The sequence below is a fragment of the Callithrix jacchus genome, chromosome 11 (assembly GCF_049354715.1).
Source record: "Callithrix jacchus isolate 240 chromosome 11, calJac240_pri, whole genome shotgun sequence".
Classification (NCBI taxonomy): domain Eukaryota; kingdom Metazoa; phylum Chordata; class Mammalia; order Primates; family Cebidae; genus Callithrix; species Callithrix jacchus.
In genome coordinates, this window is record NC_133512.1 from 118,239,248 (window position 1) to 118,255,986 (window position 16,739).

A 16,739-nucleotide genomic window follows, 5' to 3' on the forward strand; every position below is an offset into this window, starting at 1 on the left:
GATCGAGACCATCCTGGTCAACATAGTGAAACCCCGTCTCTACTAAAAATACAAAAAATTAGCTGGGCTTGGTGGCGCGTGCCTGTAATCCCAGCTACTCAGGAGGCTGAGGCAGGAGAATTGCCTGAACCCAGGAGGCGGAGGTTGCGGTGAGCCGAGATCGCGCCATTGCACTCCAGCCTGGGTAACGAGAGAAACTCCGTCTCAAAAATAAATAAATAAGAAATCCAAAGAAGAAAGTTGAGTTGATCGTAATTGTCCACATGGTTTCATTGGTTGTCACAAGTGTGTCATAGTAATGTAAGGTATAGTTAACAACTGGAGAAACTGGGGGTACATAGGAACTCTGTTAGGAACTTTTCCTTAAATTTAAAACCATTCTAAAATTACTTATTTTAAAAAATCTGTACAGGCCACTTAACCATGTGAAAAGCTTCTCAGTCTTGCTCATAATGAGAAGTGGCACTGAGATACTACTATCTCATCTGTCAGGCTGGCAAAAATTTGAGCAGTGACTATGTAGTCTGTGGATGAGGCTGTGGGGCAAGGTATCCTTGGACATTTATAGGGGTTTCATCCATTTGGTGTTCCTGTAAAGGAAAACCTGAGGCTGGGTAATTTCTACAGGAAAAGGTATATTTGGCTCACAGTTCTGATGGCTGGGCATCAAGTTGGGCATCTGCATCTGGTAAGGGCCTGGGGTGGCTTCCACTCATGGCAGGAGGCACAAAGGGGGCTGGAGTCTGCAGAGGTGACACAGGGGTAGGGGGGTAGGTGCCAGGCTCTATAACAGCCAGCTCTGGGAGGACTAACAGTGAGACCTCACTCCCTCAACCTCGGGGGACAATATAATAAATATATTAAATATATCAGGATGGTTTGTATGCATCGCCCAGATATGTTTAATAGCACAGGAATATACATGAGAATGACAGATTTGAATGATCCCAAATGCAGCTGCAATGCTAGCTTGTCCTTTTCCACCATTTCTTATGAGAAAACTGATTCTGACAGTTTTCTAGACTGTGCACACATTTAAAATTCCACACCCTTGCTTCAGCCAGCTTCCTCCTGGAAAGCAAAGTCAGCCAGTTGAGTGTTTATGAAGGCTCAACTGACTCATCAGTCCAGAAGGCAGGCCCTCCCAATGCCAATGGCCACAAGCAGGGGGCAGGTGCTCGGGGAACAGCTGGCATCCGAAACAGGGCCTGGCAGAGCAGCATGGGAACAACTGGTAGCAGAAAAAGGAAAGAAACAGCTGAGTCTGTTTTTAACATTTATTAATCCAAAAATACATGAAAATTCTTTCTACCTCAGGTTCTTGGACTCAGGAAAAGGGGGAGCTGCCAGCCGTCAGCATCTGATGTGATACCTAAGTGGCCACTCATGTCTATCTCAGAGGAGAGGAAGTGAGGAAGTGAGGCTCAAACCGGGAAATCAGGGCAATGCCCTGCAGAGGCCTTGCGGGAGGACTTGGCCCACAACACTCTGGCTTTTTGTGCCACAGGAAATGGGGCAATCACAAGAGTGGGCCACCCTTAGGCAATTCCTCCTGTAAAGTAGGCCCAAGGGTTGGGGTGGGGGTTCCTTCCTTGCTCATGGCTGAGTTTCTCAGGAGCCGGGCTGACAAGACCAGAGAGAGGCCCGGGAACACAGAACCCTCAAAGCAAAGCTTTGAGGGAGAAGCAGGGGTTCACGCCTCTCTCCCCATTTCTTCTTGGCCCAAATCCACTTCCAGGAAACCCAGAGGTGGGACCCTGCAGCCAGCCAGGTGCTCACCAGGGCTCCACATTAGTCTGCACAGCCACCCAGGAAGCCAGGGTCAGTCACCATCTGCAGCCTTGTTACTGCATACCAGCTGGGTGCATAGTCCAGGGCCCCTGGCCAGCACCAAGGCCTGCCCCAGGAGGGGCCTGGGCCACAGGCTGCAACCGCTGCTGAGACTGCCAGATGTGATGAAGCTCCTTGAACTGCTCCACCATGCGGTCTTTGAGGTCTGGGTTTGAGATCTGTAGCCGGATACTATCTGCTGACCAAGATAGCTCCCCTGAGAACATCTCCAGCAGCATTCGAGCTGCTACAGGCACCACCTGGGAGGTAAAGAGGAGACAAGACAGGGAGACCCATGGCAGGGCTGCCAGATCCAGCTGTGCATGAGGGCAGCCATCAGGGGTGAGTAACAGACTGCATTCTCTGGCCCTGAGTCTTGATGGTCTCTGGCCGCCAAGTTCACGCTGCTCGGGGAGCCCTGAGCCTCCAGCCTGGGGCAAGGGCCTAGCCCCAGGATTCGCCAAAGTCAGTCGACTTTGGGGAAGGGGAGACGTACCTGTACAGTAATGAGCTTCTTCTCCCGGGGTTTGCGGTCAGGCCATTCTTCCCCAAAGCAGAAGAAGATCTCAAAGGGTGGTGGGGTGTTGGTCTGCCCCTTCTGGAACAGGATGAGCTCTGCATCAAGATCAAGGTCCCTAGTCAGAGGCTGGAACCATGCTCCTGGGCAAGAGGCGGCCGGGAGGATCACAACTTAAGACACTCACCATTGAGAAAGTGCTCCAGACTGAAGAGCTTGGTCTTGACCTCCCGCTGGATGGGGTTGGGGCATGAGTCATCGGCTGAGGCACAAGGCCCGCTCCAGAACACCTTGCACTGACACAGGCGGATGGCATACAGGTCCTGGCCCTGGAGCTGGAGGATGAGCCCGCGGTCCAGGACATCCAGCAGCTGGTTCGTATAGAAGCGCTGCTTGTCACTGGGGATGTCCTCAGGGCTGGGGAAGCGCACTTGCTCCAGGCTTATGGGGCCAAAGAGTTCCACCTGCTCCTGGGTGGCTTCCAGCTGGCTGTAGAAGAGCCGGCAGCCATGGGGGTTGCTGATGGTGAGGGCCCGGGGTGGCCGCCCCCGGTACTGGAACTTGATCTCCAGGTCAGTCACTGTGGGGCAGAAGGGCAGGCCCACCCCATCCTTGAGCCCTATACCTCCCCATTCTGCCACCCAGTGGCCAGGCCCAGCCCCATCAGCTCTCCCACTTTCTCTCCCCACTCAAGGGGCTCCAGCACCCTCCACCCTCCTTGCCAATCCTACCACCATCCCCAGCATTGCTTCCCCCTGCCCAGCCGTGGGTCCTTACAAGGCAGCATGTGGGGACTGATCAGTAGGTCAGGCAGGAGCTGTTCGTCTGCAGGGGGCAGGCTGGCATCCAGGGGCCCAGGCTCCAGGACCTCAGGGAGAAGCTCCCTGAAGCCAGCAGGGTTGCTAAGGGGAGGAGCCAGGGGACTGGGGTCCGGAGCAGGGGGACCCAGCACCACGGGTGGCTGCAGAGTGGGCAGCTGCAAAGTGGGTGGCCACTTGACATTCTCTTTGGGTAAAGAATAGGGTGGCATGGCAGGGCCCGGCGGCACTGCATCTGGAGAGTGTGTGGATGGCTGTCAGTGCCACATCCAGAAACTGCGTCCTGGGCCCAGCTACTCCCAGCCCTGGGCCGCCCCAGCCTCCCATCAGCCCCTCCCAGGTACCTATGGTACCTACAGCTCCTCCGTATACTAGACTCCCAACCACCACCACTCCCAGCCTCACCTGTGAGGCTCAGACTTGGCAACATTCTCTGCAGCTGAAGGGATGCCATAGGCAAAGGAGGGAAGAGATAGGAGAGAAGGGAGGACAGGTTATTCCACTGAGCTGGGGAAATAACACATGAGAACCACGAGGCTACTCCCCAAGCCTCAGCTTAGCCCAGGCAAGACCCTGCCTGCGGTCCCAGCTCAGCCATCCCAGAGAGGTCAGAAAAGCCCTGTGCCTCACTTTCCTCAGTTGCCTTCTGCAGGGAGTCAGACCTACCAAGCCCAAACTGCTTCTCGGGTCACACACTCAGAGTAACGACAACGTCCTGGGGAGGAGCAGGTAGGAACTGTGCTCCTATCGTTCACAATCCCAGGAGAAGAAACAAAGAGAAGACCCACTGAGAGGACCATGGGCCTCCAGGGGAGCCAGGCTGTGGAAACCTAAGGCCACTGGGACAGCAGAGAGCCCGCCCAGGGCCCCATCTGCCTCCCTGCCCCTCTTACTTCTTCCTCTTCCTCCTCCTCCTCTTCTCCTGGAATAGAGTAATCCTCAGAGGGCTGGGACTCTGCACAGTGGGGAGAGAAAAGGACAGTAAAGGAGTCAACATCAGAGGAGGAGCCAGATCCCCCGAGAGGCTGCCTGTAGCTCCTGTGTGGCTTCTGCCCTCCCCAGAGCTGCCCCAACCCAGGGCGAGGGGGAGGGCACAGCCACCAGGATGGGGAAAGACCTCCCCAACTCCATGGGCCATGAGACCTAGGCTGGAGCCAGAAGCCAGAACAAGGGCAGTGGTAAGGAAGAAGAACCAAGGTCCCTGACTGCACGCCAAGCCATCCTGATCCACCAGTGACCCATCCCAGCCACTCCTGAAAGCCCTGGGTGTCATGACCTAGTGGAAGCCGTGGCAGCATGTCCTGGACCACTGCACGCTAGAGGGGCCCTGGGCCTGCCCACACTCGACAGCTCATGGCTGGGGGCCGAGTCATTGCACAGCCTCCCAGGTGGCTCACACAGAGCTAGGCCTGATACCTGTAGGAGCGGGGCCATTGGAGCAGACCTCGTAGATCTTGTAGGGCTGAGGTGGCATGTCCCGGGGCCCGTCATAGATGAGGCGGAAGTCTCGGCTCTTGTTAAGGGCGCAGCGCAGGTTGGCCTTCCACTTGGCTGGATCGGCTTCATCCACCCCTTCAGTGTATTTCCCTGTCTCCTTGGCCCAGGCCTGGGGCAGGAAGAGACAGCTGACCACAGAGAATCTTGTCTCCACCATAGCCCCTGTCTGCTTCCCATTCCATAGGAGACCCCACTGTGTGGGGAGACCTTCGGCCACAGGCTGAGCCTCACTGAGCTCAGACCTGGTTTGCAGCATGCGGATCTGCCACAGTCCTGTCCCAGCCCTCAGGCTGCCAGCAAACTCCATGAAATCTAGGGGCTGTGTGATGTAGCCACAGTCCCTGCTTCTGGAAAGGTGAACCGATGTGATCTTGTGATCTCTAAGGACAGCATGGGGGATAAGAGTGAGCACCCTGGAGCCAGGCTGGGTCCGAATCTGGAATGTGCCCCCTGCCAGCTGTGTGCCAGGCCATGTCACTGCCTCCCTTTCTCTTGATCTCACAGTGGCCACCTCATGGAGTAGCAGTGAAGACTCAAGGGGTTGATGTTGGCTGGGCACAGTGGCTCACACCTGTAATCCCAACATTTTGGGAGGCTGAGGAGGGAGGATCGCTTGAGCCCAGGAGTTGGAGACCAGCCTAGGCAACATAGCAAGACTCTTGTCTCTACAAAAAATACAAATTAGCTGGGCATAGTGATGGGTGCCTGTGGTCCCAGCTACTCAGGAGGCTGAGGTGGGAGGGTTGCTTGAGCTGGAGAGATGGAGGCTGCAGTGAGCCGTGATTATGTGCTGCACTCCAGTCTGGGTGACAGAGTGATACCCTGGCTCAAAGAAAATGAGTAGGTCTGATGTCCATAAAGCACTCAGAGCTACGCCTGCACATAGGACAGGCTCAGTACACTGGTGCTGTCGGTATTATTTCGAATGGCAATTAGGTGAGGTGAGGGTTACCAACGTTTCTTTCTAACTCTTTAACCCAGCTATTTGATTTCTAGGAATTCATCCTAAATATCATAGAAGCATTCACACAAAATATTGTACATACAAGGTTATTCACAGTGGCACTGTGTGTAAAAGATGACCCAAAATACCCAACGCAACATCCATTAGTGAGGGGCTGGTGAAATGATGGCCAACCCACTGAATGAAAATACCAGGCAGCACAAAAAAAGAAAAAGCAGGAAACTGTTTATATACTGACATGCAGCAATTGTCAAGAAGTATTAAGTACAGACGGATATGCAGACATGGGCACCGTGGCTCATGCCTGTAATCCCAGAACTCTGGGAGGCCAAGGTGGGTGGATTGTGAGGTCAGCAGTTTGAGACCAGCCTGGGCAACATGATGAAACCCCATCTCTACTAAAAATAAAAAATTAGCCAGGCGTGGTGGCACGCACCTATAATCCCAGCCACTCAGGAGGCTGACTGAAGAATTGCTTGAACCCGGGAGGCAGAGATTATGTTGAGCCAAGATCATGCCACTGCACTCCAGCCTGGGCAACAGAGCGAGACTCCATCTCAAAAAAAAAAAAAGAAAAAAGAAAAGTAGAGGAAATGATAGTGCACACTTGCTTATATGTGCATAAAAACATCTCAGGAAAGCTAAAAAAGAAAATGACAACACCGCGGCCTCCAGGGAAAGGGAGTGGCTGGTGGTGGAACAGGGTAGGAGGGAGATTTTTGCTCTAAACCATTCTATGCCTTTTCATATTGAATTGTGTGACTTGTATTATTACCTATACAAAAATAAGAAATGGATTAGCAACAGAACTTTGGAAAGGTAAAGATCAAGTCCAAAAACCAAGAAAATACGTATCCAAAGTTGTAAAAAATAAGCCTCGCCTTTGGCCCAGCAATTTTCAACTCTAGGAAATCAACCCCCAAAATAATTGAGGATAAAAAAAAGGAAGTGTTAAGACAGCCTACATGACAATGTGGTTTTTAACTTCGGGTTTTAAAAGCAACCTCAAGTATCCAAACACCAAGAATCGGTTACCAAATTGTGCTAAAACCTTGCAGTGGAAATTCTACAGTAATGAGCAGTGATGTGGATGTATGTTGGAAAGGAAAGCTGAACCTGATATTGGGGTGAAAAAAATCCAGCTTATAAAACAAGATACATGACTTGATTCCAATTTTGCATTCCATATACACTCACATGCAAAAAAACTAAAAATGTAAGCAAAAACATTACACTAGGTACATCCTAGCATTACTGGAGAGAGCACAGTGGCTTGAGCCTGTACTACCAGCTACTCAGGAGGCTGAGGTGGGAGGATCACTTGAGCCCAGGGGCTTGAGACCAGCCTGGGCAACAAAGTGAGACCTCATCTTTACAAAAATCAAAATCAAACAATTAGGCTGAGCATGGTGGCTCATGCCTGCAATCCCAGCACTTCAGGCGGCTGAGGCAGGTGGATCATGAGGTCAGGAGTTCATGACTAGCCTGGCTGAGATAGTGAAACCTCATCTCTACTAAAATTAAAAAAAAAAAAAAAATTAGCTGGTGTGGTGTTGGGCGTCTGTAATCCCAGCTACTTGGGAGGCTGAGGCAGGAGGATTGCTTGAATCCAGGTGGAAGAAGTTGCTGTGAGCCGAGATTGCACCACTGCACTCATCAGGGAGACAGAGCAAGACTCCGTCTAAAAAAAAAAATTAGCTGGGCATGGTGGCAGGCACCTGTAGTCGCAGCTCCTCAGGAAGCTAAGGCTGGAGTTGAAGGTTGCAGTGAGCTATGACTGCACCACTGCTCACCAGGCTAGGGAACAGAGCAACACCTCATCTGTTTAAAAAAAAAAAAAGGTACATATGTATAATTGTTATATGTCGATTAAAGAAAAAAAGATTGGGCCAGGTGCAGTGGCTCACACCTGTAATCCCAGCACTCTGGGAGGCTGAGGTGAGCAGATTGCTTGACTCTAGGAGTTCGAGACCGGCCTGGGCAACATAGCAAAGCCTCTACTAAAAGTACAAAAAAATTAGTCAGGTGTGGTGGCAGGCACTTGTAATCCCAGCTACTTGGGAGGCTGAGACGAGAGAAACACCTGAGCCTAGGAGGTTGAGGCTGCAGTGAGCTGAGATCACCACAGTGCACTCTAGCCTAGGTGACAGAGTGACCCTGTCTCAAAAAAAACAAAAACCAAAAAACAAAACAATTAGAGCCTTATCAACAGTGTGAGGCCCTGTCTAAAAAAAAAATTTTTTAATTGGCCGGGCACGGTGGCTCACGCCTATAATCCCAGCACTTTGGGAGGCCGAGGCGGGTGGATCATGAGTTCAAGAGATCGAGACCATCCTGGTCAACAAGGTGAAACCCCGTCTCTACTAAAAATACAAAAAATTAGCTGGGCATGGTGGCGCGTGCCTGTAATCCCAGCTACTCAGGAGGCTGAGGCGGGAGAATTGCTTGAACCCAGAAGGCGGAGGTTGCGGTGAGCCGAGATCGAGCCATTGCACTCCAGCCTGGGTAACAAGAGCGAAACTCCGTCTCAAAAAAAAAAATTAATTAATTAATTAATTAATTAATTAAAAGATTGATGATATGTCTGAATCTCATATTAAAAATAGTTTGTTCCCAACACAAAGAAATGACAAATGTTTGAAATTATGGATATGCTAATTACCTGATCTGACACTGTACTTATCAAATCATTACTATACACAGTCGTGAACCAGTGAACTCATAAATATATATTAATTTTAAAATTTATATATATTAATTTAGAAATTTTAGAAAGATGATGGGTGGATTTTTGGCTTTCTTTAGCATATGTGTGCACTGAACATATCCTCATGAGTAATAGAAGCGAGACAAGAGCAAAGAGTGAGTATGATGAGTTACGGGAAAGTCTTCCAGAGACCCTTAGTCCCTACATTGCTCTGGGGTGCAGGTCAGAAGAGGTGTGCCCTAGGCCGGGCACGGTGGCTCACACCTGTAATCCCAGCACTTTGGGAGGCCGAGGCAGGCGGATCACCTGAGGTCAGGAGTTTGAGACGTGCCTGACCAACATGGTGAACTCCCGTCTCTACTAAAAATACAAAAATTAGCTGGTGTGCTGGCGAGCGCCTGTAGTCCCAGCTATTCAGGAGGCTGAGGCAGGAGAATTGCTTGAACCCAGGAGGCAGAGGTTGCAGTGAGCCGAGATTGTGCCACTGCACTCCAGCCTGGCAACAGAGTGAGACTCCATCTCAAAAAAAAAGAAAAATGAGAAGCTGTGACCTGTGGCTATGTCTGCATTCCCTTAGTCCGGGCCTGGTGTCCACAGCAGCGTGGTAGCTGGGTGAGTGGCCAGCCTTGAGGAGCTATATGTGTGTGTTATGTGTGCCCTGTTCTAGGGACCGGGTACCCTGGAGGTCCAGACAGCCTCCTTGCCAGGGCTTACCTTGAAGATGGTGTTATCTCCGTCCTGGCTGGGACCATGCCTTGTGGCATGCCTCCAGGGGATGTAGAAGAATTTCTTTTCCCCGTTGACCCATTGAAGCCCTGGGTACTGGCAGCTGTTCACCTGGGCCACCAGCCAGGGCTTCAGCCGCACGCGGCGGGGCGGGGTGGGAGCCCCTGGGATGGACTGGTTCATGGCAGAGGGGTCTGCAGGAGAAAGCCAGAGGGGACTCAGCAGGTCTGCAGGTGGATGGCAACAGGGTGCTCAAAAGGTCAAGCTATGGGCCCCAAAGAATAGCCTCTCCAGTCCATCTAGGTATTTAAGGCCAACTGTCTTCTCCAAGGATCAACTTTCTTGTTAGTGTCACAGAATTTTGTGTTTGGGGGAAGGCAAGGAAGAGTTATGAGTCAGTGAATGCTGTGGGTGCCCCCTCGCCAATGTCGTTTACCAGGCAGGGGCATCCATCCTCCAGCTGCTAACAGCATCGAGCAGCCCCTTGGCCAGAGAACTGCCTTCCACTGCTCACAGCACAGGTTAGGCCCATCCCTCGCTCTGGGGGGACAGCCACAGTCAACGACTGCCTGATGCTAGGGACAAAAGCCGGCTGTCTTACTACCTGGGGCAGCGAGCGCTCCCATGGGCTCAGCCTGAAGCCAGCCTCCCTCTCAGTCCACATCCCCGTTTCAGTTCTTCCCTGCCCAAGTTTTCTCACCCTCCATCCCCTGAGAATCCCCTCCGGAGATGCCCTCAACAAGAATCCCATCTTGGCCGGGGGTGGTGGCTCATTTCTGTAATGCCAGCACAATACAGAGGTCAAGGCAGGCAGATCACCTGAGGTCGGGAGTTCAAGACCAGTCTGACCAACATGGAGAAACCCCATCTCTACTAAAAAATACAAAAAATTAGCTGGGTGTGGTGGTGCATGCCAGTGATCCCAGCTACTCAGGAGGCTGAGGCAGGAGAATCGCTTGAACCTGAGACGTGGAGCTGTGGTGAGACGAGATATAGCCATTGCACTCCAGCCTGGGAAACATGAGCGGAAAAAAAAAAAAAAAGGAATCTCATCTCAAGCTCCCCTGGCACCTGGAGGAAAGCAGACCATGTGAGTGGAGGCTGGGTTTCCACACCCAGTTCTCAAAGCTACCTTTCTTCCTCAGTTTCCCTCTGGGAGGAAGTTCCCCAACCTCGACATCTTTAGAGAAATCCCATCAACCAACTCAACCTACCTCCAATGACAGCAGCCACCAAACTGAGATGTTACCTCTCTAGGGCCATTCATCTCCTAGATTCCTGGTCCTTCCCTTCTCCTCCCAGTGGATATGCATTTGTGCAGCACTTAGGAAGGCCCTAACACCTGCCAGAGCCTGTTAGGAAGGCTGCAGGAAGCAGAGGCCAGAGCTCTAACCGCTACCCACCCAGGGGCCGGAGCCCTGCCTCCCAGGCCACAGCCTCGATGCCTCCCTGGAGTCAGGCAAGTGGGACCCTGCCTCCTCCCCTCCACCTGCCCAACTCCCTCTCCAGCCCAGAACTGGAAACACTCCACAGTCCTGAGCCCCCTTCTGTCCCTCTCTCCTCCCCTTCCCCATGCCCTTGGCTTTTCATTTGAGAACGCAGCGTGGAAGACAGAACCGGGCCATTGTACAACACAGCCCATCAGAGGTGAATGAGTTGCTCAGCAAGTAAGAAGCAAAGATTTGGGCTGAACTCCCTCTGTCTTTCCAGGCCTGCTTGGACCTTGCAGCACAGAGCCTCAGTTTCCCCTGAAATTCACTGCCCAGTACCTTTTGGGGTTGCACCTGCCTAATGCCATTTCTGAGCTGTTAGCATCTCGCCTTGCAGGCCTCTCTCAGAGCCCAGCTCAGCTGCCAAAGTCCCGAGTGAGGTAAGGCAGGCACTGGCCTGGCCCCGGGGCTGGGGCAGGGAGGTGTTCAGAACGCTCCAGCCCTGCCCTGGCCTCAGAACACGGGGGCCCAGTTCTGCTTTCTGTCCCAGCTGCCACCCAACCACAGGGGAAATGAAAGTGGCCGCGCTGGGACAACTCAGAAACCAGACTCACTGTGGGCTGAGGGAGGGAAGAGATGCAGAGAAAATTCATGAGTTGGTCCCCCAGACCAAATTTCCAACCTCCCGCCCAGAGCTGTTCCCTGCCCCCCGAACCTGCAGCCAGTCGTTACGCATTTAGTGTGGTTTGTAGCAAGGGTGTGCCCACCCATTTTTGTATGTGTAGACCCCTGAGAGGCCTTGGCCCTAGAATAGAGGGGTGCCAGTTACTAGCAGCACACAATTCTGGCTGGGTGAGGGTGGCCAGAGGAAGCTCTGTCTGTGCAGAGTCGGGGAGAGCTTCCTTGATGACGTCCTGGGCTGAGGCTGTGCCGGGGCTGGGAGATCAGAGGGGATGCCTGTCTGCCCTCTGCGGTTGGTCCAGCAGTCTAGACCTGCCCAACAGAACTTTTTTTTTTTAGACAGTTTCACTCTGTGGCCCAGGCTGGAGTACAGCGGCATGAGCTCGGCTCACTGCAACCTCTCCTCCCCAGGTCAAGCAATTCTCCTGCCTCAGCCTCCTGAATAGCCGGGACTACAGTCGCACACCGCCATGCCCGGCTAATTTTTTGTATTTTAGTAGAGACGGGATTTCACTGTGTTGCCCAGGCTAGTCTCAAACTCCTGAGCTCAGGCAATCCGCCGTGCTCGGTCTCCCAAAGTGCTAGGATTACAGGCATGAGCCACTGCGTCCGGCCAACACGGCTCTATAATGCAGAACAATGTTTCGAAATGACTACTCTGGCCTCAGCGTCAGAGGGCAGCATCTGTACAGGCAGCTTAGGGAGGGGTGTGGAGCAGGAGCCCCTGTGACAAGCCCGGCTGTGCTGAGTGAGGGTCTGTCCACCATGCCACATAAGGGACTCAGCCTCTAGACTTTTGCCTGCAGCCAGGTCCACAGGAGCTCTAACCCGAGCAGCATTCATCTTCCCAGAAGCTCCCTCCTTCCCTGAAAAGGGCTAGGTCTGATTCAGACCACTGCAATCAAGGCCCATGACTTCAGAAGTTCGGTGTCAGAACAGGTCTGCTGTCTCAGGCTCTGGAGGCTCTGGGTGAAATGTATGCAGCCTTAGACCTAAGTCTATGGACCTGAGCCCCTGAAAGGAGGGAAATCCAACAGCTGAGGGCCTGAGGAAGCCCCCACAAGTGGGTGAGGCAGCAACGCATCCAGAGGGCGCCCTAGAGGCCCTGCTGAGGTGGGAGAGCCCGAAGCTCAGCCCAGGGCCCTGCCAGAGCCCAGGAGACAGTGCCCCACCATCACCCAGGAGCTGCAAGGCTTGGGCACCAGGGGGCCAGTGGGGGAGGGAGGAAGTGCCACAGCCATCCTTGATCCTCATAGGAGTGGCCAGACATCAGGCTCCCTGCTGCGCCCAGGGTTGGTTTGGGTCACATGTCTCCTTGCAAACCCACACCCAGCTCAGGGAGAGGACAAGGGGTTCCCTGTACAGGCCCTGACCCTAAATCCCAGCCCTCTGGGTGAGCTGCCCACACCCTGGGCCCTGCTGCCCCCTGGTCCAGATAGGCTGAAGCTCTGGGCAGCAGGTGCCCAGGAAGAAGCTGCTTTCTGTTTCCTCTCAGGGGCATGGTGGGGAAGACCAGGGTACAGGGGGAAAACCCCAAAGTAGGGCCTTTGGATAAAAAGGGGTGATTTCCCAGTGCCTCCCTAGACTCTTGGAGTCCCTCAGCCCCAGCACCCCAGGCCCCATAGCTACTGGGAATGTGGGCAGGAAGGAGGTTCCTACATCCCTACAGCCGAGCCCTCTCTGGTCCTGGTTACTTATCCCCACTCTGGGCCCTCAGGGAGCCCAGGCCCAGGCCAGTCCTCTGCCCCCGCCACGGCTCCCCTCCACCCCTATGCCTCCCGTTGGCTCCACTGGGTCACACCCCCCGGACCAGCCCGCAGAACCGCCCCCACCTCCCTGATCGGCCTCAGAACCACCCCCACCTCCCGGATCAGCCTCAGGACCGCTCCTCCTGCTGCTGGAGGAACAGCGCCCCTGCTGTGCCCAGCGTGGCTGCGAGGTTGGGAAAGTCCCCCACTCCCGCCTCTGCTCCCGGTACCCGTTCTTGCCCCTCCTGGGGTCCGTAGATCTCGCCTTCTCCCCTCGCATTGCGGCCACGCTAGTCTTACTCTTCCTCCACGTCTAGCCTCTTCATTGTTGCCGCCTTAAGCTCTGGGACAAGCCTTACAGAAACCAGCTCAGGAACTATTGCGCCCCATCCTTCTCCGCTGCACCGGGGCCGGGCGTCTGTCATTCCCTGCCACCAGCTCAGGGACGCCGCCTCTACCTGACACGGTCTTCCTCCAAACTCTAGCACAATTCCTGCTATCGGCCTCAAGATCCCGGGGGATGAACTTTTTAAACCTCAACCTCTTTTCCAAAAGGGTGAGGGTGGCCTGGGAAGAGCGAGGGCGAGTGCATCGAAAGTAGGGATCGGGCCTCGCACCTAGGTGGTCCAAGCCAGCCTCCTGCGGGGCGTCCGGGAGCCCTCAACCTGGGCGATGGCGAAGGGGAAGGAGAGCAGCAGAGTTGGCGCCCCCACCCGCAGCGGTGCCGACTCCGCCGCCTGGGCCTCGGGGCTCCCCGGGCGCTAGCACCCCAAACTGATCGGGATGTGGGAGACGCCTTGGAGGTCCCAGGCCGGTGGGGCGCGCCGTGCTGTAGGCACCCACTCGAGCTCGGTCTCCAGGCGCAGCTGGACGCGGACCCCGCCCTACTCCAGTCCTCATCCCGCCTCCCACAGTTGCCTGGGGGGCAGGTGGGGGGCGCGGGCCTGGGGCGAGGCCTGGACTTGGGGGTGGGCAGTAGCTGGTACCGCTCCCGCCACCCTAGGGGCGCACCAGGCTGGGACGCGGAGAGGAGCGCGCGGCGGCCGGGACCCACCTGTCTGCGGTGCGCCTGCGTGGCTGCGCCCGGGAGCACCGGCCGGGCGGCGGGGCCAAGCTGAGCTCTGCCCGGGCTGCGTCTCCCGCCGGTCCGCCAACCGCGCGGGCACTTCCGCGTCTTGCCGCCCCCGCCCCTGGGCAGCGGCTGCCGAGCTCCGGGCGAGGGCAGTGCCCCGCCCCGCCCAGCGGATTCACTCCGGGGCCCGCACAGACCTGGCGACTGCGGATCTGCGCTGAGCCTCCGGCCAGGCCCAGGGCCTCCAGGGAGATGCCAGACGGCGCGGTGCCCTAGACCGGCCACTGGCTCTTTTGGCAATCTAGAACCTCAATACTGTCATTTCACAACCTTGTACCTTCCGCTGCGGTGCTTGGTTGGGCCCTGGGAGAGGGTGGGGTGCTTCCCCACTCTAGACCTCCGGGGCTGCGCACAAATGAGGGCGCGGTGTGGCGGACTCCCAGCCCCAGGCGCTCCTATCGCTTGCCTACATCCCTGGCGAGGGTGGCTCTCGCCCCAGCGCACAGTCGCTGGCACCGGGATCCAGACATCCCCTCCTGACGTGCTTGCAGGCGAGATTCCTCCAGCCACTCTGTACCTCTCTTATCCTCAATCGCTGCACCTGTCTTGCCCCAGCTCCCCTCTCAAGTCGCCTTCCAGTCACCCGGGGGCAGCGCTGTGGTCTCCTGTCCCACCTCCTCTCACTGCTACCTTGACTGTCCACCTGGGGTTCTGAACCGTTTTCGATTCCGTAAGACCCTCACCTGAGGGCCTCTACCTTCACACCTCCTGTCCCTTCTCCTGGAATGTTCTTTGCTTGGTAACTCTTGCTCTTCAAAATGTCTGTTTCAGCATCACCTTCTCTGGAAAGTCTGCCTTGACTGCCCCTCCCACGTGGGGTTCCAGAGGTGCAAAGAGCTTCCTGGTGGATTTCGATTGTGATTTTGTTTTGGATTGCCAGGAGCTTGGGCTAGGTCTGGCTGCTCACCGCACAGAAAGCCTATCACTGAGGTAACGAATATTGCCAGGGAAGGCTTTATTCTGGTTACATCAGCCCGTGAGAGGGCAGACAAACCTCTAATCTGTCTCTCCCCGACTAAAGTTAGGCGCTTATATAGCAGGGAAGGAAAACAGCGGGACAAAGAGCAGGGACTGTCAACAGGCGGTAGGTGTACCGATGTAAGTATCTCAAGCTTCAGTATGGGCATCTGGCTTTTTGGAAAATTGGGCGGGTTTCCATTTTGATGTCTGAGTTCTACTCGAATCAGCTATCTCAAGGACCCACTCCTGTCTTTTCATTGTTCTTTTTTTTTCTTTCCTTTTTTTTTTTTTGATATGGAGTCTTGCTCTGTCACCCAGGCTGCAGTGCGATCTCAGCTCACTGCAACCTCTGCCTCCCTGGTTCCAGCGATTCTCCTGCCTCAGGCTCAGATGGGGTTTCACCATGTTAGTCGGGCTGGTCTCAAACTCCTGACCTCAGGTGACCCACCTGCCTCCCAAGGTGCTGGAATTACAGGGGTGAGACACTGGGCCCAGCCTAGCGTTGTATTTTTAACAAATAAAGTAGTATTTGTTGATGAATCAGAACTTTAACCTTCCCTCCCCTCCCTTCTCCTGGGTTGAAATTCAACAAGTTTAAAAAAGACACTCATGTGTTGTGTTGCTTTCTCTTTTGTATCTCTCCCTCTTCCCTGACCTTTGTAGTCATAATATGAAGTATAAATATCATTATGTATAAATAATTTATTATGTGTATCTGCTAAGTATTTCATTATTTCATATTTTTAAAATTTAAAGTATGGATGGGAAAATGTGAATGGGTAGATCGTTTTGTATTTCTTTCTTTAAAAATGAAATTGCTGCTTTCAGCTTTCGGCTCGGAGGAGGCCAAGGTGCAACTTTCTTCAGTCGTCCCGAATCCAGGTTCATCCGTCACCAGCTGCCTCCACCATGCAGCCGAAGTTCGACCCCAACGAGATCAAAGTCGTATACCTGAGGTGCACTGGGGGTGAAGTCAGTGCCACTTCTGCCTTTGCCCCCAAGATCGGCCCCTTGGGTCTGTCTCCAAAAAAGGTTGGTGATGACATTGCCAAGGCAACGGGCGACTGGAAGGGCCTGAGGATTACAGTGAAACTGACCATTCAGAACAGACAGGCTCAGATCGAGGTGGTGCCTTCTGCCTCTGCCCTGATCATCAAAGCCCTTAAGGAGCCACCAAGAGACAGAAAGAAACAGAAAAACATTAAACACAGTGGGATATCACTTTCGATGAGATTGTCAACATTGCTTGACAGATGCGGCACCGATCTTTAGCCAGAGAACCCTGTGGAACCATTAAAGAGATCCTGGGGACTGCCCAGTCTGTGGGCTGTAATATTGATGGCCGCCACCCTCACGACATCATAGATGACATCAACAGGGGTGCTGTGCAATGCCCAGCCGGTTAAGAAGCACAAAGGAAAATATTTCAATAAAGGTCATTTAGCAACAACAACAACAACAAAAAGTGAAATTGCTAGGCCAGGCGAGGTGGCTCACTTCTGGAATCCCAACACTTTGAGAGGCTAAAGCAGGCAGATCACTTGAGTCCAAGAGTTCAAGACCAGCCTGGGCAACATAGCAAAACTTTGTCTCTACAAAAAATTAGCCTGCGTGGTGGTGTGAACCTATTGTCTCACCTACTTGGGAGGCTGAGGTGGGAGAATTGCTTGAACCCAGGAGGCACACCACCACACTCCAGACTGGGCATAGAAGTGAGACCTTATCTCAA

General features: G+C 54.0%; 1 protein-coding gene and 1 pseudogene across 4 annotated transcripts; one reads left to right on the top strand and one right to left on the bottom strand.

The window, feature by feature from the left end:
* Positions 1–1,263: 1,263 nt before the first annotated feature.
* On the bottom strand, positions 1,264–14,059 carry IRF5 (interferon regulatory factor 5). Of its 3 annotated transcripts, none has more exons than XR_001913301.4 (9): positions 13,973–14,059; positions 9,048–9,253; positions 4,582–4,771; positions 4,059–4,120; positions 3,571–3,604; positions 3,125–3,400; positions 2,535–2,927; positions 2,327–2,428; positions 1,264–2,090 (listed from the first exon to the last, which is right to left on the bottom strand). XR_001913301.4 is itself a non-coding variant. In XM_009003104.6 (9 exons), the coding sequence occupies exons 2-9, from the start codon at positions 9,240–9,242 to the stop codon at positions 1,845–1,847; spliced, it is 1,515 nt and encodes a 504-aa protein (XP_009001352.3). In that variant the 5' UTR covers positions 9,243–9,253; positions 13,973–14,059; the 3' UTR covers positions 1,264–1,844. The 3 variants fall into 3 exon arrangements, 2 of the variants coding, with proteins under 2 accessions (XP_009001352.3, XP_002752074.1); XM_009003104.6 differs by having other exon boundaries at positions 2,327–2,445; XM_002752028.8 differs by lacking the exon at positions 3,125–3,400 and having other exon boundaries at positions 2,327–2,445.
* A 780-nt stretch (positions 14,060–14,839) lies between these two features.
* LOC100404907 (large ribosomal subunit protein uL11 pseudogene) lies at positions 14,840–16,503 on the top strand (annotated as a pseudogene). Its single transcript, XR_013524278.1, has 3 exons — positions 14,840–14,980; positions 15,072–15,148; positions 15,839–16,503. The product of XR_013524278.1 is annotated as a large ribosomal subunit protein uL11 pseudogene (transcript).
* The last annotated feature ends 236 nt before the right edge of the window (positions 16,504–16,739 follow it).

Excerpts from the sequence above, each read along its gene's own strand:
- IRF5 (XM_009003104.6), bottom strand. The coding sequence starts at position 9,242 with ATGAACCAGTCCATCCCAGGGGCTCCCACCCCGCCCCGCCGCGTGCGG. Across the intron at positions 3,605-4,058 it reads AGGAGGAGGAAGAGGAAGAA|CTGCAGAGAATGTTGCCAAG; the intron begins GTAAGAGGGGCA and ends GCATCCCTTCAG. Across the intron at positions 2,928-3,124 it reads CAGTCCCCACATGCTGCCTT|TGACTGACCTGGAGATCAAG; the intron begins GTAAGGACCCAC and ends TCTGCCCCACAG.